This window comes from Sus scrofa, chromosome X, assembly GCF_054392235.1.
Source record: "Sus scrofa isolate SSC_HxYL_T2T_F1_AM1 chromosome X, Sscrofa_HxYL_maternal_Yorkshire_Landrace_v2.0, whole genome shotgun sequence".
NCBI classification, from domain to species: domain Eukaryota; kingdom Metazoa; phylum Chordata; class Mammalia; order Artiodactyla; family Suidae; genus Sus; species Sus scrofa.
This window is the reverse complement of record NC_139401.1, coordinates 62272527-62297184: the sequence shown is the minus strand read 5'-3', so window position 1 is coordinate 62297184 and position 24658 is coordinate 62272527. Positions and strand designations below refer to the sequence as shown.

Sequence of the window (24658 nt, the reverse complement as noted above, 5' to 3'; positions counted from 1 at the left end):
TACATTGAGGCACAGTGGTAATGGATAATACTGCATTATGTTCATTTGGTTATTTAGGTACATTATCTCATTTGAATCTCACAACATTCCAAGGAAATTAGAAATCCAAGGTATGAAAAAGAAGGCAGTAAGGATATCCATTTTTGTTGAATGTGTATTGTGACAGGTGATTTACATATGTCATCTCGTTCAGTCCTCCTAACTGTGATACAGAATTTTAGTGAACTCTTTTGCACATGAAGAAAAGTAAGGATCAGATAGATAGGTTAATAATTTTCCCAAGATTACATAGCTAGTCAGAGGTACAGTTAAGAGTTAAGAGCCTATTTTTAACAGAAACTTTGAGTGCTCATTTTCTTCTCTTGCGCCATTATTCCCCTAGTCTCTAAGATTCAAAACCCTAGTATATCTCTGAAATCTCATTACAGATTTATAAGGTAAGAATCATTACTGAAATCTTCAGATGAGGAAACATAGACTCAAAAAATGACTTACCAAAGGCAAGTGGTAGAAAGTGGAAGAAACAGGTTTTCAATCCAGGCTTGTCTGTCTCTAAGGTGCATGCTTGTTCCACTATCACACTGCATCCCTAATCTCCATCAACATTCATACTCTTTTATATAGGCAACTTTTGGACAGAAGGCAAATCCTAGACAATGGGACATGAATAACTTTCCCTTACTGGGTTCTACCATTCCAGACTTATTATCCACCAGTCTATATTTTGTCACCCTTTGAAATCGACTTTCACATACTCACATATTACTTTCTTGACACCTAATTTATCTTACATCAAATAACTCTAGAAATGAGAGCTGAAGAGTATACTAGAAACTATTTAAAACAAATGCCCCATTTGCCATGTCTGACAAGTGAAGCTTAGAAGTGGGAACAGGATTTTCCAAAGTCACACAGTATTTTTTTAGTTTTTCACAGAGCTGAGACAACAACCCAAACCTTCTCATCATCTACCTAATGTTCTTTCCATTGTATCATATATTCTTCCTGTCTTCTGATGCTCCTCAGTACACAAGGCCATTACTTCAACAATTCTCCCCCTGACAACTAAACTTTCTACACTTATTGCTGTTGGTTCCCAACTAGAGTGTCACTACTGGCCCACAATACTCTGTGATTTCCTGCAGAAGCCCTACTCTTCTTTAGCTAATTTCTCCTTTACTCCTTGTTCAATCAGCAGCAAATACTATTAGGTCTTAATTCATTAGAATAGTGAGCGAAGAAGAAGAAGAAGAAAAAGAAGGCAGCTTAAAATTCCTCTCATCCATTCCTATACCATCTTATGTTAGAAATGGACAAGATGGAACCCAGAAAACTGTGCCCCAGGTCACTCTGCATTTTTTTTTCTTTTTACAGACACACCCACACCATGTGGAAGTTTCCAGGCTATATATAGGTTGAATTGCAGCTGCAGCCACAGGCCTATGCCATAACCATGGTAACACCAGATCTGAGTCGCATCTGCTACCTACACCTCAGCTTAAGGCAACATGGGATCCTTAACCCACTGAGCAAGGCCAGGGATCAAAATCACATCCTCTTTGACACTATGCCCAGTTCTTAACCAGCTGAGCCACAATGAGAATTCCATCACCCTGCAATTTAATGGCTGGGCCAGGAAAGAACCTGGATTTCAAGAATTCTAGTCTAGTATTTCATTTTAATACTCAGCTGTCTCACCTAAAAGACCAGTCTTATGGCCCCAAGACAGAATTTCAGCCTCCTAATAACCATTACTGCCACCAGTCTCCTATACTTGAAGGATCAGAGATGTTGACACACCTTTCAAGTGACTATTCACTTGACAGCTAATTAACCAGGAGCCAGGTTCCTGAGGCACCATCTCAGCAGTCACAAAGGTGGCTGGAAAGATGCGAGCCACATCAGTTTGGTGGCCTCGGATGGTCAGCATCTGTCCATGGAAGAAAGCTGTGTGGACATCTACCTCATTACCCATACCAAACAAGTGCCAGGCCACACGCTTCTGTGCACACATGCTCAGCTCTGGTAAGTTTCCAAAGACAAAGCCATTGATTGCTGCAAAAGAAAACCCAAAGAAAACATCAGAGTTAGGAAAGTATAGCCCAATGAGAGAAGCCTTACCATGAGACAATAATAATAGATAACATTTAAATGAGTTTTTAAAGAGCATACTGTGTTGATCATATGCATTATCTCATTTAAATCTCACAAACAGCCCTGGGAAATAGGCAGATATCATTGATCATATGCAAAAAAAAAAAGTGGAAATCAAGACTCATAGAGGAAAATTACTTTCTTCCCAAGGTCTCAGAGCTATTAAGTGGTAGACTCAGGATTCCAACTCAGCAATATGAGGGAGCTTTCTAAGGACTGGATTTTATTTTACACACTACTCTTTACTCCTAAGCCAATTTCCTCCTATAATTTCCACAGATAGTTGTAAGTTAGCTGAATAATGATGTTTATTACAAGCAATTGGTATTAAATCCAAGAGAAATTTGAGCTGTCCAAGCCATCCTTTGCATCTTCCCTTGGAATTTTCACTTCCTGTTGGGACTCTCTGGTTTTGAGCCCATATCTGTCATCAAGTGAATCATTCCCATAATTAAGCAAAAGTAACATCAATTTGTTTTCATTTCTGAAATTAGTTTTCTATCCATGCTTCAAGGCTTTTGTGTTTTTAGTTTGTTTTAATTTTAATTAACATGGTCAACTCCTTTATGGGAAATCATTTTTTTTTCATTCCAACAAAGTTTTCCAGTTTGCATCCTTTTGGTACAAATAAATGTTAACTAAAATAAATGGTCAACCCTCACCAAGGTGACTGAGCACATAGTATATGACTTTGGAGTCAACAACCTGGATTCTTCCACTTTAGGAGATAGGGCATCTAATGGCAAGAGCACAGCCTATCTAGTCAGACAGATCAAGGTTGGAATTTTAGCTGTGCTATTTATTATCTGTGTAATACTGGAGCCTCAGTTTCCTCATCAGTGAAACAAGGAAAACTATCTACTACTCCTGGTTCTTGGGAGGATTAAAAAGGACCAGGTATGTGAAAGCACCCACCAAATGCTAGGCCCAGTGGAGACCCTCCATCAGTGCTCACTGTCATGGTGTGGGCACCTCCTCCCAGCTCACCATGCATCCTATTGCTCTCCTGAAAGGCCTCATCTTCCTTGTCCACTGAGGCAGGGTCCAAGCAGTAAGTGGCGATGTTCTCATTAATATGCCAGCTAAGGTTTTCATCTACCACGTTAAAGAGCAGGAAGAAATCATTGTCGACGTCCTGCCGCTGAGGAGGGGAATTCCCATTCAGGGTTCCTAGGGCAAGTAAGAAAGTTGCCTTTAAGAACCTTTATTTAACGACAGTAAGCTGCTATAGGGTACTTTTTTTTTTTTTTTTTTTTTTTTCTTTTTAGGACCACACCTGCAGCATATGGAAGTTCCCAGGCTAGGGGTCGAATCGGAGTTGCAGCTGTGAGCCTACACTGCAACCACAGCAACGTGGGATCCAAGCTACATCTGTGGCCTACACCACAGCTTATGGCAACACCAGATCCTTTAACCATCTGAACTAGCCCAGGAATTGAACCCACTTCCTCATGGATACTAGTCGGGTTCATAACCCACTGAGCCACAGCAGGACCTCCCTGCAAGGAGGTACTTATAAGAAAGGCATGAAAGAGAGGGGCCTTAAGAGTTTGTCAGCAAGAGAAAAGTAGATAAAGTCTTCTGCTGCTTATTCCTATTTCCAAATATCCCAGATAAAAGCACCAGTTCAGTTGAGAAGATAAGGCATATAGGCTCTAGAATAATTCCCTTATATCATCCCTGCTTATGTCTTTAACCCAGGACGTTAATCTGACACACTTCTGTAACACCCAGATCTTCAGGCCTGACTATACCTTAAACATCCCTCTTTACAACTAAGCCCACACTCCTCCTCACACTTTCAATCCTATCTACCCAAACTCTTTTATTGTTGTTGTTGTTGTTGCTAAAGTAGTACTTTTTTATTACTCAATGAATTTATTACATTTATAGTTGTACAATGATCATCACAATCAAACTCTTAATACATATCTTATTCTTATGTAAATTGACTTCCATCATTATTAAGTATATTTTTAAGTGAAATAAAAAAATAAGAAAGTAGCAAAATCTTTAATTTATTTTTTGTTATTTTAGAAAAAAAAAGTAATGAAATAGAAAACATATTGAAAAGGAAGTTTGGTAGGTTTTATTACTGATAATAAACTAGGCTGCAAGATTAACACTCCCCAGGCTGCTGCTCAATATGTAGGTGACTCAACTATATCGCTGCTTCCTCTAGATATACAAAACTGCATTTCATAGCTCACACTTGGGGACTATACCTCTTTTACAGGTTATGAGTGGTCCAATGAGGCCAGTAGCAATGTCTCGTGGAGCATCTACATGAGAATGGTAGATCCAAGTGAGACATGCTGGGTCAGCATCAGTGGGTGCATGGCTTTCTGGAATGGTCCAGTTGTAGATGTGGCTGCCTCCCGGGGGAACAGAATCATCAGCTTTTAGCCAACCAGAGGAACCATCTGGATATAAGGAACCTAGAAAATTAAATATTACATGCCCAATCCCAGGGTGAGTGAGAGGGAGTCAGACAGATATAGAAGCCAAGAGAGGGCTAATGTATAGGACACCTATTTCCAGTCTATGGAAGGTAGAGTTCTAAAGTCCAGCACAGTATTCCTCACAACCTGAGGAGGGCACAGATTCAGGTAATATCTTTCTAAAGAATCCTAGACCTCACATCAACAGTGGGTAGAGAGGTAGCAACCCTTGGGGAAGGAGCTATGGCCATGAAAAGTGTTGCATAGTATAACCCAGCAGTGCAAACTGATGATATGGAGGCAAGAAAGAAGGAAGAATTTCTTTCCTTTAAGCACACGCTTTGGAAAACAAAAAGCAGACAATCACAGAATTTCAGTCTAAAGGCAACTTAATAATCAATTGGTCTACTTCCCATTTTATGGACAAGAGAAGAGGAAAAATAACTTGCCCAAGGTCACACAGGGAATTAGTGGCCAAGTCAGGGTCTTCTAACTTGCCTCCCTATTCCCTTCACTTAATGTTGGGTCAGTATTTATAAGCCATCAGGCCTGAGACAGTGGGAGATACAGATGAGTAAACCAAACTCCCTCTTAAGGAAAAAAAATGTGGCACCAGAATGATGTCCCCTTACATTCACAGCATACTCCTCTCTTTCTAAAGCACAGTGAAATGCTTTATGGAAATTTCATTCAAGTAATTCTTTGAAATAAAGTAAAAATTAAATCTCTACATTCTTAATGAAGAATCTGAGGTCCAGAGAGGGGCAGTGACTTGCCCACAGTCACACAGAGTGTGGATAACAGAACCGATAATAATGATTTCTCTGAAGAGTCCTTCCCACTTCGGATAAATAAGGAAGAAAAAACTGTCTTCATTCCCAGATCCTCTCTCTCAGAGGGCAGGAAAAGAAAAGGAATATTTGGTGCAGGTAGGAGAAAAAATGTGGGGGGGCGGATTTACCTTCTGAGTCCTTCTCATAGAAAACGCCATGGGGATGGATAGTGTAGGGACGAGTGGCAAAATTTTTCAGGTGGATAAGGATGACGTCTCCCACCTCAGCCTTCAGCACTGGCCCCAGGAAACCCAACCACGCTGGCTGAGCTATTTCATCCATGTATGAGCCATCCCTGTATTCCTTGTAGATGGTCTTCTTGTAGCTGCTCCCTATTCGGTCCTTGTCAGACTTTAGGAAGCTGGAAGCTACTCTGGGAAGGAAGGAAAGAGAGAGTCATAATTTTGCCTTTTTTCCAGAGGAGGCTGACAAAAAAGGGTCCATCTTTGGGGAAGAACAAGAGGAAATGGGATTTTACTGATCAAAGCTTTAGGTTAGAATCTAATTGTTAGATGATGAGAAGTATTAAGTTAAAGCATATGAATTTGTTGATATTTGAGCATTTTAACCTACAAAAAAAAGGCAATTTCACTCAGTACACTCTAATATATAGTAATAGGGAGGCAACCAAACATCAACTGACTCTATGTGATCAAGTCCCTATCTGTGTGGCCTGACTTAGTGTTGTCCTGCTATATATGGGAAGTCTTACAGCATAGTAGTTAAGACCACAAATTCTGGAGCCAGGAAGTTTTGATTAAATGTCAACATTGACATTTCTAAATCTGTGGGACTTTGAGCAGATTACTTAACTTCTCTGTGCATAATTACCTCATCTGTAAAATGTAAATAATCAAGATACCAGTTTTACTGGTGGCTAATATAAAATGCATAGAGTTTAAAGAGTGCCTAAAAATAGTAAAAGCTTAATAAATATTAATTATTACTTCAAAATATTGGGGGATGGGGAACAACAAATTTATCCCTCAAAGATAATTTTAATACAAAGATTCTGTAATTCCAACACTAGATCAATAGAAATATGGTTTGTCAAAAAAAGATATATTTTTTCTTACTCTAATTCTTCCCAGAGAGTTCTGACATGTTACAGTCAACCTTGAAAAACTCTGAGGCTTTGGAGAGACAAAGTGATTCGTGATTACCAAAGATTTTTTAATATATTAATTTGGGTTGTTTTGGTTTGTTTGTTTGTTTGCTTGTTTTGAGATTGCAAGCAGAGTTTATTGACCAACAGAGCAGTCGGGAGCTCTGAGCAAGCAAGACTCAGCAACCCCCCCACCGCAATTTGGGTTTTTTCAAGATAATTGTGGAACATCTGAAAAGCTCTTAGATCAAGAAAGGTTAATCTGTGGGATCTGTGAAAGGCAGAACGATGAGAAGAGTAGGAGCTTTGCATTTGCATTATCCAGGTTCAAATCTCAGCTCTTCCATTTACAGCTGTGGAACTTGGGCAAGTCACTTGATCTCCCTGAGCCTCGGTTTTCTCATCTATAAGATGAGAATATTCATACTCACCTCCTAGAATTTCTGTAAGAATTAGACAAGACAAAGTATATAGATTTCTAGTATGGTGCCTGTCACAAAGTGTTACATAAATTATAGCTATTATTATTCTTTCCTTGATTCTAAGGCTGACCTTATTTTTTCACATATCTTAAATCAGTATAGTTCCATTGAACTATGGCAGCCTACATATACTACACACATCTTACAAATACTGTATATACATCATGTTTCTTTCTTGTTTAAAAGCTAAACATCTATTACTAAAAAGCATTGTAGATAACACCTTAGAATCAAGGTAGTATGGAATGACATTTAGGACCCTAAAAATGCTGAGGCACCTCAATGTAGAACAGCAGACTCCATATGGGATGCTGTCTCCTGAGTCAACTAGTTTTATTCTCAGGAAATGTACTACTGTGTTCATGGCTCAGAGAGATCAGGAGCTGGCTGTAGTCACAACCTGGGAAAAGGTCCTCAAGGGTGCCCCTCCCCAATTCTAGCTCTAATGCCAGGAAATTAGACAGGATATTAAACCTACGTGTCACTGTCCAGAGGCTGGTTCGTGATGACATTCCTTCCCTTAGGAGCATAGTTCCACTGCACATCCTGGATGCCCAGGTAGTAGACTCTAGTGGCCCCATCAGTCAGTCCAGGCCATAAGGGTTGCACCAACAGCAGAGCCCAGAGGAGATGCCCTGGCTCCATGGCCCACATTATTCTTGGAAACAGGCAAATGAATAGCTGCTGGTATAGAAAAGAAAACAAAAGAGCTTTGCATGTTGGACTTTGGAGGGAAAAGTTAAAAACTCACTTGTACTGACAAATATGGATCAATTCCTTCAGAAGAGAAATCTGGATCCAGTTTCTTCAGCAGTGTAAAAATATATTTTGGCCCCCAAATTAGAAAACAGGCATCAGTAGCCTAACTGAGCCACTAACTCAACTTGGTACCTGGATCAAGTCACTAATTCTCCCTGTGTTTATGCTTTCATCATTGCCAATTTCCATCCTCTATGAACTATGTTTAAAAGCAATGATAACTCATCAAAAAATACTTACTAGAATGTTCATAGACCCAAACTGGAAGCAGTCAACATGTCCATGAACACTATAATGTGTGATTATATTGTATTTTAGGCATACAATAGAATTCTATATAGCAATGGTATGGAAGAAACTAATACTATACATGAAAACATAGACATTTTTCAAAAAAAAATACAATGTTGCAGAAAGAAACAAGACACAAGAGAGTTCATATTATATGATTTTATTTATTTAAAGTACAAAATAAGACAAAACTAATCTTTGATGTTAGAAGCCAGGATAACGTTTGCTCTTGAGGTAAATATCAGTGACTGGTAAGGAAGAAAAGGAAGGCTTCTAGATAATGTCCTGTTTCTTTATTTACTTACTGGTTACATGAGGGTGTTCACTTTGTGAAAATACACAGATCTATGAAATTAGCACATTTCTCAGAAAAAAAAAATGTTCTCTGCTTGTTATCTATTATGCAAAAGTCCATGTAATGTGTCCAATATTGAATCAAAGTTAGAACTAAGCCTCTAGCCTCTCATTCCAGTACCTCAACCAGGCAGCTGAACTTCTTGGGACTGACATGGAGCATTCAGTCATACCATACAGGTACAGTCAATCCCAGATACACAGACATCATAATATACACACACTTGCATATACATAGACACATGGATTCGTTATCTAAAAGTAGAGATGCACACACTAGCATCCACACATAAAAACACACTGTCACACAGAGCTTTAGTCACTTTCAAAATAATAATAATACTAATAGTAACAATAATAACAACCAATAACAGAAAAAATCTGAAAAAGTACATATAAAATAATATATATATATATATATATATATATATATATATAAAACTGAATCACTGTACACCAGAAACTATCACAATATTGTAAATCATATATACTTTGTTATACTTGAAAGTAATAACAAAGGGATTTCCTGTCGTGGATCAGTGAGTTAAAACCCAATGCTGTCTCCCTGAGGAGGTGTGTTTGATCCTTGGCCTTTATCCATGTAGCTTCAAGCGTAGCTCAGCGCAAGCTGCAGCATAGTTTGCAGATGTGTCTCAGATCCCGGGTTGTGGCTGTAGCATAGGCTCCAGGTGCAGCTCTGATTTGATCCCTGGCCTGGGAACTTCCATATGTTGCAGGTGAGGCCATAAAAAGAAAAACAATAATAAAATTATAGTAAAATCAATATTTATAATGTGCACATGACATGTCAGACATTGTTCTAAGTGTTTTCCATAGATTAAATCATTCAATCTACATAACGAGACTATGAAGCAGATACCATTATTATCTCCATATTGTAGAAGGAGAAACTGCAGAACAGAAGTATAAGGTAATTTGTCCAATTTCACCCAGTTAATAATCAGTAAAGTCATAAGCTCAAGGAAGTATGGGTCTTCTATTTTTTTTTATTAAAGTATAAGTGACTTAAAATGTTATATTAGTTTCAGATATACATGTTCTTAATCACCATGCTATACTACCTTCCACAAAATATACTCGCACACTCACAGAGAACATATACATATTTTTTGTGTGTTTCACTTTGTTGCACTGCACAGACATTTTGTTTTTTACAAATTGAATGTTTGTGGCAATTCTGCATTGTCAGATGATGTTTAGCATTTTTTAGCAATAGAATGTTTTAAAATTCAGGTATGAACGTTGTTACTGCATACTTAATAGACTCTAGTATGGTGTAAACATAATGTTTATATGCACTGGGACACTCCCATAAAAATGTGTGACTCTCCTTATTACAATATTAACTTTATTTTAATAGTATGGAACCACAATATCCCCAAGTTATGCTTATATATGCCTATAGCTACAGTCATATCTGAGAAAACACCACACATTCTGAAACATGCAATCACATGTAGTTATGATCACTTCTAGTAACAGACACATGTATTCAACTAGACAGAGATACATCTAATCAATATCATTCATGATGATAATGATGGTAGCTATGATTCATTGACAGATTACCACATTCTAAACATAATTCTCAGTTTTTTTCTAAATCCTCAAACTAAGCACATGATATTAAGGATTATTAATCAAAAATAGAAAATCCAAGATATGTACAGATACACATGAGGATGGGAAATCCCCAAATATTTATCCTAATTGATAAATAGAACTATAGGTATCACTACAAATTCTCAGACCCAGAGTAGTGGGCCAAGCGTTAATCTCTAGTCTTCATATGACTTTTGGAATAAAGCCCTAGATATAAGGGAAGACCTGTTCTTGGATTCATCTGTCTAAAATCTGACATTCTCACTGACCAATTGTGCAGCCTTGGGTCATAATTAACAACTCTGAACCTGTTTTGTTATCTATATACTATGTGTAATAATATAAGCCTTGGAGAAATAAGTTAGAAAACCTACATGAAAAGGCCCCAGTACAATTAGTGTTTAGAGCAAAACAGATGGTAACTCCTGGTTTCCTTCCTCTTTCTCCATCCTGGTTGCAGTTTGTTGATTTATCCTACACTCTCCTACATATCATACTTTCTATGTTTTGACTCTCAGGGCTAACTTAAATCCTAACTGCTCCAGGAGGCCCCCTATAGAATCTTCATCACTGTTCTTTATTCTCTATAGCAGCCAATAATCCAATTGTTATTGGACTTTGTGTTGTCATCTTCCTTTCTCATAAGCTACCCCTTGAATTTTCTTTATTTCCCAGATAGGACTATAAAATTTCATGTCTTGAAATTTTGTTCATCTATGGGCAATAATGGTAATGGGAATCCCGTAGTGTAACATAAACAGCTACTGCTAATGTGACATAAAGCAACATTAGACATACATTTTCCCATCAAATGACTCTAGTTCAAGTTTGCCACAGGTTCAGAGTGACCTTAGGCCAAGTTACTTTACCTTAGTGATCCTCAGTTTTCTCATCTATAAAATAATAGAGCTAAAATATATAGTTCTTACTTTTGGATGGTCATGGATATTTGAGAATATCTCAAATAACTACAAAAAATATTTTTAAAGAGTTTTCATAAAGTCATTCTAGTTTTCACATTCAGTGATGATACAGAGATGCATTTACATCACCAACATATAGTACCACATAAGGTCACAAATAGCCATGTCCTTAGCAGAGAGGAAGTGTCCTTGATTTAGTGAAATTATGACAGCAACATGCACCTCCTTAAAACTTTCTTCTCAAAGAGGTGCCAATAAGGCTGTTGTGCCATAAACTCACCTAGAGAGAAAACTGTTCCAGGTAAGAGTTTCACAATTGAAGAAGCACATGGTGTACTTGGAAATATTCCCAGAAGAGACTGGTACAGAACTTCAGCATTAAATGAACAAGCATTCAAAGGTGGTAACTAATGACAAAAAAAGACTAAACAACAGAACATGGGAAAAAATGCAACTTAGCATTTTTCTGGTAATTTCTTCTCTACAGTATGGTTTTCATATATGCCATATTATTTCTCAAACTCTTGTGAGATAAGATTTTCTTTCCCATTTTGCATTAAGGACACAGGCTTTGGAATCAGACTATTCAAATGAATCCTGGCTTTATTCTTCCTAGCTTAGTGAATTGATTAATTGCTTCACTTCTCCAGCCATAGTGTTTTCATCTTTGAAATGGAAATAATACTATTTGCTACATCTCAGAGTAGTTGTGAGAATTAAGATCTTTAAGTGCATAGAACACAAATAAGTACTCAAGTGCACAAGTAAGAGGTCAAAAAGAATTAATGGCTATGATTATTACAGAGAATGAAATAGGTTTAGAAATGAAAATCGCCGGAATTACAAATCTTTAACATTTTATGAGGAGCCATAACACTCATAAGTTCCTGTATACAATAACACATAGAGGAGCATGTCTATGGCACAAATTAGTTTCTTTGGAAGCAAAATGATATAATGAAAACAACCAGAACTTTTAAGTCTGATAAACTCAGGCTTGAGTACTGTTTTCAGTTACATTTAAGTTAAATAGCATTATGAACCTAGTAAGTATCTGATAAATAGATTTTCATTCTTTCTAATCACTAATTTTCCTTTTTTATCCCCAAAGCTTCACTTGTCATTGCTATCATTGTTGTTTTTAAATTTGGTTTTATCACACATTATAAAAGCAGAAGAAAAGGAAAACCCATAACATTCCTTCAGAATCACTTGGATATTTCATGGTAAAAGTGAAAGATTTTAGACTCTAGAAAAAATAGATTCTAGTTACGGATTTATCATTTATTACTTTTATTACATGGAGCAAGTCACCTAGTATCTTGAGCCTCAGTTTTCTCATCTCTTAAATGGAGATAATCTCTGCTTTGGGCTGCTTATTAGTTTGCTATGAAGATCACATGAGATGAAAGATTTGAAAGCCTTATGTAAACTTTTCACTTGAGCAGGGATATTTTCTCTCAGTTGAGCCCACAGGAGGAGGTCTTATATAAAGACCAGACTGAGGAGGAAAATAAAAGGAAAATTTAAAAGCAAAATAGTTAAGGTAAGCAAGAATCCTGGAGGAAAGAAAAAAAAAGACAGCAGAAGTAAGAGGTGCTCAAAGGAGAAGAGAAAGAGAAACAGAAAGAGGCACACACACACGCACACACAAACACAGAGAGAGAGAGAGAGAGAGAGGGAAGAGAATTTCTGGGATACTTTGAATTAGACATAGTTTAGTTAACATACACTGTTCAATCTTACTTTCCTGTCATCCCTATTACCTGGGCCTGGTCTGTATAATCCATGACAACTTACATCAGTGTTTTCCCTAGAATTTGCAAGTTGTTCCTTTATGTAACAATGCTCTTTCTCTCTGAGTTGGGATAGACTGGCCTGGACAGGCTCATCCTAGACAAAGTATCACTCAACTGGGCATAGGAATGCTGAGCTATCCTTAAAGAGTTTTGCCTCCAGTCTTAGCAGCCTTCCTAATAGAACTCTCCATCAATATTGACCTTTTGGTTTTCCACTTTCTTAATATTTTGTGGCTTTTTCTTCACCTCATAACTAAAAATAGGTCCTGGATGGGAATTTTCTCACCTTCAATGAGTATGAGTATGGGATTTTCTTTACTGGGAGGAAAAAATGGAGAGAGTTTTGAAAGCCTCAAAAGTTTCCAGATAATACAAGTAAAATTTATATTATTTTTAAATTATCACTGTATCCTAGCATATCAGAAGTGGTGCAACTTAAGCCCAAAGAAGAAGGAACTCGCCTAAAGTCCTGAAAGCTAGTACTAGAATCTAAGATCCTCTAGCCTGGCAATAGTGTCCAGTATATCATCACCATACTGTTCCTGGACAACATGACTTCACTACATGTTTACATTCATATTAAGGTGGTTTCTTTATTTTCTTACACCCCACTTGTGGTATCATAGAAAGTGTATACTGACTTGAAATTAGAATACCTAGATTCAAATACTATTTCTTGCCTCTAATAGCTGTGTGAACTTTCAATAAGTCACTTTGACCCATTTGATCCCCAGTTTCCTCAGCCAAAATTAGAGATAATATTTATTTTGCAAGATCGTTTTGAGGCTCCAAGAAAATAATGGATATATGAGCCCCTATCAAAGGGTTTAAAGTACAATGGATGTTCAGTAGAAAACTAAATGTGTTATAGATTCACACATCCATAAAAACCTTTAGAAACTACATTTTTTCAACCCCTTGATGTGACATGTAGAAAACTGAGTCCACAGTGGTGAAAGTTTTTGCTCAAAGCCAAGCAGATAATTAATGGCAAAGCCAGAATTTGAACCCACATTTTCTAAAATATTTCTTCTATTTAAGCACTAAGTATGAGAAATAATTCAGATTTTAAGCTGATAGCTTAGTTCAGCTATCATTCATTGCCTTACACTCTGTCAATCTGAATCTCAAAGTATGGAACTAAGTGGTTGTTTTTAAGTGCTTGAGTTTCCCATTTATGTAGCCCTCGGATCCATCACCTCAATAAACCCCACAACCTGTGAGAAAGAAAATGAGCATATTATTGCAACAAGGAAATTAACTACTCTCTATAATTCCAGGATCGTCTCTGAAACAGCCAAACCTACGTGGCCCTGGCCATTTTGGTGAGAGTAACAAAGAGAGCCTATTGTCCATTTCAATTTCCCTGCACACCCAGCCATGCTTTTTCCAACTTCTCAGTCACTAAGTTTCTCTCTCAGTGGCCCAGGATTCCCCTAAACCCAGGTGAAGAAAGGTTTTGTTTTTTGGGTTTTTTCCCAAAGAAAGGTAGGCAAGGTACAGTTTGGAAAGAGAGGGAAAAAAAAACTTACCTTTGTTGGAGAAAACTCTTCCATATCCACATTAGCGGCCTAGTGATGCTGAACTGCAGACCCCAGCGTGAGTCTGCAAGCCCTGCTTAGTCAGTATCCTGGGTTACAGGGCCTTTCTCATGTCCGGGGCTCTAATTTGATTAGTGTTACTGGGGAGGAGTGAATGGAGGCGGGGGAAGTTCTTAGAGCCCTCTTTTCTAGAAACTAAGCTACCGGAATGTTTTGTTCCTGCCTGGTTTGGTACAAAACCCGGGACGGTTCTTTAACCATATCCGGGTGTTTTCCAAATCCTGGTTAGGATCTCAGAAGGAATTACAAGAGGGTGGGCTGCATTTCTGTTATCTCAGCTTGCCAGTTGTATTTGCTTAGAGGAGGAGGAAATGCACTGTCAGTGTGGCCAGTCAAAACTCACAGGAGGATTTTAATAGCCCCATTTAAGAACTAGGACCCTTTGCAAGGGTTACAAAGTGTGAGAAGAGCCCCCATCCCCACCAACTTTTTCCCTTACTGCTGTGAAGCACAGTTATCATCCCTCCTATTATTCTGAGGCCATGGTTGCTTGATAATAGAGGAAAATAAAACTAGTAATAAAACCAAGAGCTTTCTACATGTCAGCCTCTATGTTAACCACTTTACATGCATTCTCTCATTTAACTTTCACAATTATCCTGTGAAATGGATACTCTAATTCTTATTTTACAACTAATGAAAAACAGACTCTGAGGGCAAAGGTGACTGTTCAAGATCACATAATTAGGAAGTAAAAGAGGGAGGAATTTTACTGTATCTGTCAAAACTCTTAGCCACCACACTAGCGCACTGTGCTACTTAAAGGAGAAACAGAGCTTTTTTGTGATCAGGGAAGCAACTTCACAATTACTGTGAGCCTGCTGTACACAGATCACTACTAGATCTTTCATAAAGTAAATTGACTCTGCTTCTGCCATTTTTAACAGTTCTTGGAGTGAAGCCGCAGGGCTGCAATACTCATATTTTCCATAGAGGAGAGCGGATATAGCCAGAAAATAGCCTGGATTAATATAGGTCAACAAACCTAAAAACTAAGAAGCCTTAAAAGAATCAGAAATATTATTTTTTTAAAAAAAGTAAACTAAAAAAAAAGCACTTCTGGGTGAAATTGAAGTCTGGATTTCTTTAAAACCAGAGGCTATCCTTGTTCCTGCAAAGAGAAGGTAGTGAAAAATCACTGGTCTAAGTGAAGTGACCTAGGTTCCAGTTGCAGGCCTTTGTTCAGACCCTTCCCTTTTTTGGGCCTTAGTCATTCCATTTACACAATTAGCAACTTAAACTCGATGTGGACCATCTCAGTTATATAAATTTATATACCTAAGATTCCATGAAGAAGGCACATTCTTGATATTAAGAGTAGAAGAGAGTTTTTAAAGAAGCAAAGTATAAAAAAGGAATGGATGCAGAGTAATTCATGGAGAAAAGCTGGAGAACTCCATGCCTCTTTGGAAAGGACTACATCTGGCCAGCAGAACCAGCTATAGGAAGGAGGCAGGTATGATGGCAGTTCCAACACCCAGTAGCCTTACTTTGTGATGAGGCGATCTTGGCTAGGACCAGATGCTGTTCCCCAGGCAGTCTTGATACTTTTTTCTCTCTGTGACTTAAAGTGTCTGGAGCAGTGTCCAGGGAGGGGGACTTTCAAAGATTAAGCTGGTGGGGCAAAGTCTGGACCATAAACTACTGGAGGTGCTTAAAGGTACCTAGCCACTTAGGAACTACCTCCACAGACTACATCCCAGTCTAAACTAAGAAGTGCCAATAGGGAGAGGGGTGGAGCCACTATTTCTTCAGCTCCTTCAGGAATGATCAGTGATCAAGGGGAGTTAGATCAGTCCACAAAAGCCCCTGGAACTATCTGCCTCTTCCCCTACTTAGCACAGATGTGGACCTTGAAACTAGAAGAGGAAGGTGGGGACCAAACCCATTAAGCTGGGATCCAAGTCCAGGCTTAAAGGCATTTATGACAGGGAGGAGTAGGGATAAGGGCTCTGTTCTGACTCACAAAAGACAACAATAAACAGTCATATAGACACAGTTGAGTCAACATAGTGAAGGCAACAAGAGGCCAGATAAGCTAGGTTTTTGACCCTGTATTATTCATTCAGCAATTCACTGAGAGGGCACACAATGCCTACTTTTTCTGCAAATCCTGGGCATATTTCTGGTGCCTTTCCTCAGGGATCACCTTAAAAGGGTTTAAGTTAATACCTATAGCCCAGAAATTGCTAAACTACCTCAGTAAAAATGCAGTCAGTAAATATTTTATGTGCAGAACATAAGCCTCTTTCTGTCATAACTATTAAAATAGGCCATTGTAGTACCTAGTGTAGTTTGAAAACCCCTGCAATATAGATATTTACAATGTGACAACATTATTAAGGGTGTGGAAAACTAGAAGCAAACATCCTAGACTGATTTCCCAGATCTACCACTTTTTGATACTATGACTTTGGAGAAGTAATTTAATTCTTCTAAAACTTGATTTTGCCTCTGTAAAATGGAGATAATAATTGTACCTATTTCATAAGGCTGTTATGAGGACTGAAATAAAAGTTTACTATTTAACACAGTGATTGACACATAGTAAATGCACAAAAATGAGTAATCATTTCAATTTTTTCTCTTTTTTTTTTGTCTTTTTAGGGCCGAACCTATGGCACCAGGCTAAGGGTCCAATCAAAGCTGTAGCTGCCAGCCTACACCACAGCCACAGAAACGCAAGATCCAAGCCATGTCTGCGACCTACAACACAGCTCACGGCAATGCTGGATCCTTAACCCACTGAGCAAGGCCAGGGATTGAACCCACATCCTCATGGATGCTGTTCGGTTCGTTAATGGCTGAGCCACAATGGGAACTCCAAATTCCAAGATAAATCTAGCAAACTATTACATTTAGAATGGATAAGCAATCATGTCCTACTGTACAGCACAGTGAACTATATGCAGTCTCTTGGGGTAGAACATGATGGAAGATAGTATGAGAAAAAGAATGTATATATATATATGTATGACTTGGTCACTGTGCTGCACAGCAGAAATAGGCACAACATTGTAAATCCGATGTACTTTAATAAAAATAAATAAATCTAAATTCTTCTTTCCCCATTTTTATAAAATGTTATATTAATTCATGGTAAAACTTAATGTCTCAGGAATCCTAGTTTTAAGTTTTAGTTGTGCCACTACAGAAAACACAGTGATCTTGGACAAGTCATTTTGCCTTTATGACACTTGGTTCCATCCCCTGTTCTCTAAAATAGAGAACATGGTCTTGATTTGTCATTTTTCAAAATTATTTTTGGTGACAGAATATTTCCCCAAACAGAATATAATAGCAAACACCAACTATGTATGGAAGATGAATGCAGAGCTGAGGATACCCAGGGATCTACTCATGTGTATGCCTGCCCATGCAGAGAATGTGGTTAATCCTGGTGCATCAGCAAGGACCTTCAATGGCACTAAAAGCATGTTTGAGAAGCACAGGACTGGAATGTGCTTCAGAGTCCTTAAAAATCTTAAATTCTGTTACTCATTCATCCCTTTATTTATTCGTTTACTCAGTTAATATTTCCAGATTATCTGTGTACAGACAATCAAAATGGCATGGCCCTGGAAGTCTACAAAAATGAAAAGATCACAGGGAATCTCATGATAGGGAAACACTCTTCAATGTGAGAAGGGTGGAGTTTTGAGTCAAAAAGACCAGGGTTTTTATCCTGGCTGGCTTCTTCTAAGCTGTGTGACTTTGGGTAAGTCACTTAACATTTTTGAGTCTCTGGGACCTCATCTGTAAAAGTGGAACAATAGCACTTCCATGACTGAAACACTGTAAGCATTAAATAAGCCTACATTTGCATGAACCCTTGGCACAGTGCTCAACATCTAAGGGCCTTCAATAAATGTTCTTTTTCTTTCCATCATTCCCACAGTGAAAATTAGGGGGAAGAATATGGTGTCCAGTGAAAATAAAAGGTCATGGGCAGTGACCTGTCATAGACAGTCTACATGCTTTATCTCAGGACTCTGAGGAGCTTGCCCTTAGCAGTTCTTAAAAAGAAGCCCTCTGGAAAAATGTGTAAGGGTGCAGAGAAGAAGAGGTTATCCCATAGAGACCACACCTCTGAAGACACAGTGCCCCCTTTTCATTCCCACCTCTGACCAGCAGGCTCCATCATGCTTTAAAATGATTGATCTACAATGCTGTAATCTGTGGATTTTCTGTGGTCTCTCAGGGGACACTGTCTTGTTATTGAGCTATGGTTCTTGAATTTGACTTGCCGCTTTCTTCAGTCCTCCAAGGCAATGAATCTCACACTTGAGTATGTAACAGAGTACCTCAGAGAGTTTGTTAAGACAGTGAGTTCATGTTTCAGTAAATCTGGGGTGAGCACTAGTAATTTTCATTTCTAATGAGTTCCCAGGTGATGCTTATGTTGCTCATCTAAGAACCACATGCACTTTAAGAACTACTGCTCAAGGCTATGGGTCTCTAACTCTGAAACTTACCTTCTGCTAGCTAACTTGCACTTGAACACTGATCTAGACAGCTCTTGACAGCCCTATTCTTCAGGTTTCCAATCTTTGGCCTCAGGCAAAAAAGCATATTTCCTTCAGCCTCCTGGGACTTCATTCATTTGGAGTCTCCGTGACTGTCCTCCCAACACCTATGTTCACACTTTCTTTGTCCCAGAGTCTTCCTGTCTGCCTTTCTCTTCTATGCTCACTTAACATGTCTTGTTTCCTGGCTGCCATCCTTGAACAGCTCTATAAATGTCATCAACTTCTCCTTCCAACTTTACTCTGTTTTATCATATGGCTTCCTGATTGTAGGTTCTGAGAAGAGACAGCCCTAGTTTGAAGCTTGGTTATGCCTCTCCCTGAAGTATATTACTGTGGGAAAGACTTTCGAGTTCTTTGGGCCTAAATTTTTCATCTGCGAAATCAGTCTGTGGAAATAAAATGTAAGAATGTCTGTAAAAGGGCCTAGTGCAGCACCTGTCTCATAGTAAGTTATCAGTAAATTTTAGTATCTTTTCCTTTACTTCCTCCACTTTCCTCACTCTAGTCTATCCCCACCCCACTACCAAGGAGCTGGCAGCAAATAAGAATGCTACGACAATGCAGGAATAAAGTCTTTAATTAGTATAAAAACATGGTGAGAGAAGAGGAGCCTATACAAAGTGCTATAATATTTGAGAAAAGGAAGAAGTCATTTCCTATGACTGTGACTGAATTTTTCCCTCCCATCCTATTTCTCAAGCTTAGAAATATGAATGTCATCTAAGAATCCTGCCTTCCGTCTATATCCATTTCATTGACAAATCTTGTCATGTTTATATTTTAAATGTGTTTTGAATCCACTACTTTTCTCCATCCCCCCTACCATAGCTTTGATCTGAGACAAGATCATCTCTTAATTGGATCACAGCAATAGCTTCCTCATTGTTCTTTTTGTCTTCATTCTTTCTCCCCACAATCTGCCCTTCAAATAACAGCCAGTTATTTTCTCCAAAACACAAATGTGACTGCATTTCACCCTTACTTAAAATCCTCCAGCAGTGCTTGCCTTATTTATTGAAATTGGAGTAATACAGAGATTAGCATGGATCCTGGGTCAGAATGATATTGAAACTGGTGAAATGTTCCTTGTATGTGTCGTGTCTGTGTAAGCACATAGGGAAACATTTCCAAGATATATCACTAAGTAAAATGTAAGGTACAGAAGAATTAGCATTTTGTGTTTGCTCCATACACACACACACACACACACACACACACACGCACACATAAACACATACTTCTATGTATTTACTTATAAGGGAGGTTGAAGAATTTTTCTTCTGGAAATCATCACAAAAATATTTTTAACTGACACTTCCATTAGGGAAAGTGACCTAGTTAGTGACCTAGAGAGTGACTTTCACTTTTTATTTGGGACTATTTGAATTTTCAAATTTCATACATGAATTTGATTTTTAAAGTTTATCTAGAAAGTGAATATAAACTGATTTTTTTTCTTTCTTTGTATTCCTTTGCATGAGAAAGAAAATTATAACTTTTTTTGAGAAAATTCATGGCTTCTCATTTTCTTTCTCTGGGATAAAGGTCAAACTCTTTAATATGGCCCTTTGTGATCTGGCTTCTCCTAACCTTTCTAGCCACTGTTTGCCCTTCTTCATGCTCCTCTATACTCTACCTACACCAGAGTTCTGCCAGTTTGTCAGTTTTCCAAGGTACTCCATGCTTTCTCTTAGCTCCAAACTTTAGGTGTTTTTCTATCTGGCTCAAGCATTTTTTCCCCTTTCTTTTCCCCACTTATCTTTTGTGTCTCAGTTTAGAATCCCTTTTCTCCAAGTGGTCTTCCCTGACTTCTCATGTTTCTCTGCTGGGTGGTCCTGCCATGTGCTTCCAATGCACAATGTATATTTAAAGTTTATTGAAATTTCTTTAACTACCTGTCTTTACAGCTCATAATTGAAGCACTATGAACTCCAGGATCACGTGTTTTTTTTTTTTTTTTTTTTTTTTTTTTTTTTTTTTTTTTTTTTTTTGCTCCCATTGTAGCCTCAAAGTCTAGCATAACACTTGATATAGGCTTGGTGCTCAATAAACATTGGCTAGATGAATGAATGCATGAATCATGAACCAAATAATCAAAAAGACAGCCTTTGAGCAAGGTCAGCAAAATCCTAATAGAAAAGAGCTGCATTTGTAAACGTTGTGCTTGGGACAATGAATTGGGTGGGAATTTTCTTGTTTTAAGTTTGGTTTAGTTGTACCTGATAGTTTCACTGTTTGCCCCAACAAATCTGTTGCCAAAAGGCCTGTGTGTCTGTTACTGCAAGTCCCTGTGCTATTCTTATTGACTCATTGTAACCAGCTGGGGCTCTGTTCCTATAAGCACCTAATCCCAAAATCCTCTTGAGTTACTGCAGGTTAGAAGAGTGAGCAAGAGGAGGCCTGAGAAGGCATGAAGAGTGTTTACTTCCAGATTAGGTTGCTTCACAGAGCTATTAAAAGAGCTGCATTTACCTATTTTATATTCTGTGTTAAGCAGTCACGTAGACCTTGATTAAAAGAGAGTTCTTAGCAATATAAATCTGGAAAGTCCCAATACAATATTCTCTCCTTATTAGCTATACAAACTTTGTTTGGATGCCTCTAATAACTGAGAGATCATGATCTCCCAAGACAACTCATTCAACTTTTGGGTTACTTTTCTTTATATTAAATAGCCAAACATCTGCCTTCTTCTAACTTATATGTTTTTTGGCTCCTTTTTCTATTGAATTCAGGACTCTCACACAAAAATTCTGGTCAATTCCACCTCACCTCTTTTTAACAGCAGAAAAAAGAGCTGTCTTTTGGAGAATATTTCTCTTCCTGGGCACTTACAATTCAGTGCTGGCTCCCAAGTCCTATATTTTCTTTGTTCTCATTTCAATGTTTTCTTTATTCCCAGAGAATTGTGGTAGAAAATTAGTGGCTGGTTAAACCACTGGCTGGAGGATATGGTCATCTCCCTGATATGATTTAAGGGACACAAAAACACCTACACAGCCTCTAAAAATGACAGCTTAGTTTGGTGAAACTGGACCTAGTAGTGAGAATTATATTCCATACTCACTATGCCACAGTCTTATGTATTACCTTGGGTGTGCTATTTTCCTTCTTTGGTCTTTGGTCACCTCACTTGTAAAAGGAAAGCCTTGTCTTAACTGGTCTTTAAGGTCGCTTATATTCTCACATCCTATATTTCCATGATTCGATCTTTTGGATTAGAGTTCACCAGCACCCAGAAAGCATATGTAGCTGTATGAATACTATTTATATGCCCTCTGTGTTTTTATGAGTGAGTTTGCGGCTCTTTTGTGGAAATTAATTACACCATTTGTGGAAGTGAATTACATGTAGTTTCAAACCCTAAATCTCTATTCACAGGCATAAAATGCAGACATTCTCATGATCCAACTGCTTTTCCAGGAATTGGGAACACAATCAAAGCTCAATATATGACTAAGTCTATGGTAAATTTGTCCCTTCTCACCCCTACTTTCCAAACCATTTGTTCTACTCCTTTGGCTGTTACTCTGTTGCAGCATATTAAGGGATGGGGAAAGAAAAATAATGCCTGCCTCAAAGACATTCATATCCTAAACCCCAGAAACTATGAATATGTTACATTACAAAGAGGCATTAGGTTGCAGATGGATTAAGGTTGCTGATCATCTGACTTTTAAATGTGATTATCCCGGTAGGCCCAAGGCTATGACAAGTCTTTTAATGTGCAAAAGAAAGGCAGAGGAAGACATCAAGTGAATTAAGTATGAGAAGGACTCAAACCCTTTATTTCTGGCTTTGAAGATGGAGGAAGGGAACAATGATCTAGGGAATTTATGTCTCTAGAATTTGAAAAAGGCAAGTAAATGCATTGTCTTGTAGAGTCTTTTCAAGGAAGAGACCCTTGTCGACACCCTGATTTTAACCCAGTGAGACTTTAGACCTCAAAACTATTAGAATTTTAACATAATAAATGTTTGTTGTTTCAATCATCCAGGTTTCTGCTAATTTGTTACAGCAGCAATAAAAAACTAAAACAGAGGTCAATAGATTTAATTCTGAGTCTTGCTATTACCACATATTAGCTGTGTGATATTGAAAAGATTTATTTACCTAAGATTTTAGAGTCTTCATCTATAAAATGAGAATGACCACCTTGCTTATTAACATCAAAAATAACACTGAAGACCAAATAAGTTCAAAGTGCTATAGAAATGTAAAGTGGAATAGTTCTGTACAATGAAAACATCATAAGACAAGTAGAAAGATGAACAACAGACCAGTAAAAATATCCTCCACATATAAAACAGATAATGAATGTAGAAATATATATATGCGTGTGTTTACATATGTATGAATGTGTATATTAGGCAAAGTACATGAATAAAAATGAAACCCCAATGGAAAATAAACACATGAAAAATGTTCAAACTCTCTAGTAATCATGAAAATGCAAGTTGAAAATCAAAGCAACAAATGATAGCATTTTTCACCAACCAAATATATTGGTTAGTTAACAATCTTAAAACATTTCAAAAGTTGATGAAAATAAGTGAAATGTGTTAGGGAACAAGCCCCTTCATACTTTAATGAGAACTATACACTGTTGGATCCACCATGAAGAGTAATTTGTTAGTATCTACTAATATTTATAATGTATACACTCTTAGATGTTCACCAAAGTGGACACAAATGGACAAGGATGCTCATTGCAGCACTGCCTATAATACTGATAAACTTGGATAAATAAACTATGTTATTACAAGAATATGGGTTTCTATGGAAAAGTTTAAAATGAGGCCAAACAATGAAGATGGATTGATGGATGGATAAAAGAATGCATGTATATGTAATAAAACAAGCAAGCATAGTAAAATGTTAAAGGTAGAATCTAGTTTGTAGGTACATGAGTATTCTCTACAAAGTTTATTTGTTTGCCATATTTTTGTAATAAAATAATGAGGGGAAGAACAGACTTATTACAAAAATATTGACAACAAAAAGTAACAATCATATCTATGTTACAAATATAGATTGTATTTATGACAGATTAGAACAAGTGCAGTATAAAATGATACCACTTTTTTCAAAATATACTAATATAAAATATTATGCATTTTATTTAGGTAAAACATGTATGCATTTATACATAAAACAATATTAAAACAAAACAATTACAAAGTTACAAAACAATATGTACAACTGTATAAATTACATATGTCTTTGTAGAAGATATATCATTTACATAAAACACACAAATAGACAAACTAATAAAATCATATCAATAATCTAGGATATAGAGGACAATGTGTGTGTGCCAGGATTGAAGTTGATAGTCAAGGGGATATTAGCTTAATCTGTACTGCTTTTGTATTTAATAAAAATAATGTTGTCAGAAATCACTTTAAACATAAAAACTAATATATATATATACATATATATATATAAAATATGGATAGATAGATATAGATATATGGATATATTTCTCCCCATTAACAATCCAAACTATCTGTGTCAGGCATGAATTATGAATAATTGCTTATTACCACAGAGTCTTCCCCAAAGCCCTCCTGTCCTCCTGGAGACTAATATTTTGTCTCTACCTTTCAGAAGACTAAAGAAAGCCATCTCTCCCTTTAACTCCTCATCAAACCTATGACATGATTAAGTGTAAAGGCTCTGGAGATAACCCACCTGAAACTGAATCTTTTAATTCCACTTTAACTCTGTGCCACTTCCTTAGTGTGACATTTAAGCAAGTTTA

At 37.5% G+C, this 24658-nt stretch overlaps 1 protein-coding gene and 1 pseudogene across 8 annotated transcripts in view; one reads left to right on the top strand and one right to left on the bottom strand.

Annotated features, from left to right (window-relative positions):
* Positions 1–14502, bottom strand: part of HEPH (hephaestin) — a 78712-nt gene extending 64210 nt beyond the window's left edge. For 2 of the 8 annotated variants that reach the window (XM_005673694.4, XM_013986224.3), the window contains exons 1-6: positions 14297–14502; positions 7494–7699; positions 5557–5801; positions 4380–4592; positions 3142–3324; positions 1801–2055 (exon numbers count right to left, since the gene is read on the bottom strand). In XM_005673694.4, coding sequence (XP_005673751.1) covers positions 1801–2055; positions 3142–3324; positions 4380–4592; positions 5557–5801; positions 7494–7699; positions 14297–14320 — 1126 coding nt within the window. In that variant the 5' untranslated portion in view covers positions 14321–14502. The remainder of the gene's footprint in view (positions 1–1800; positions 2056–3141; positions 3325–4379; positions 4593–5556; positions 5802–7493; positions 7700–14296) is intronic. The other 6 variants (XM_085006755.1, XM_085006756.1, XM_013986223.3 and 3 more) reach the window with 3 other exon arrangements.
* A 5389-nt stretch (positions 14503–19891) lies between these two features.
* On the top strand, positions 19892–19988 carry LOC146394631 (U6 spliceosomal RNA; annotated as a pseudogene).
* The last annotated feature ends 4670 nt before the right edge of the window (positions 19989–24658 follow it).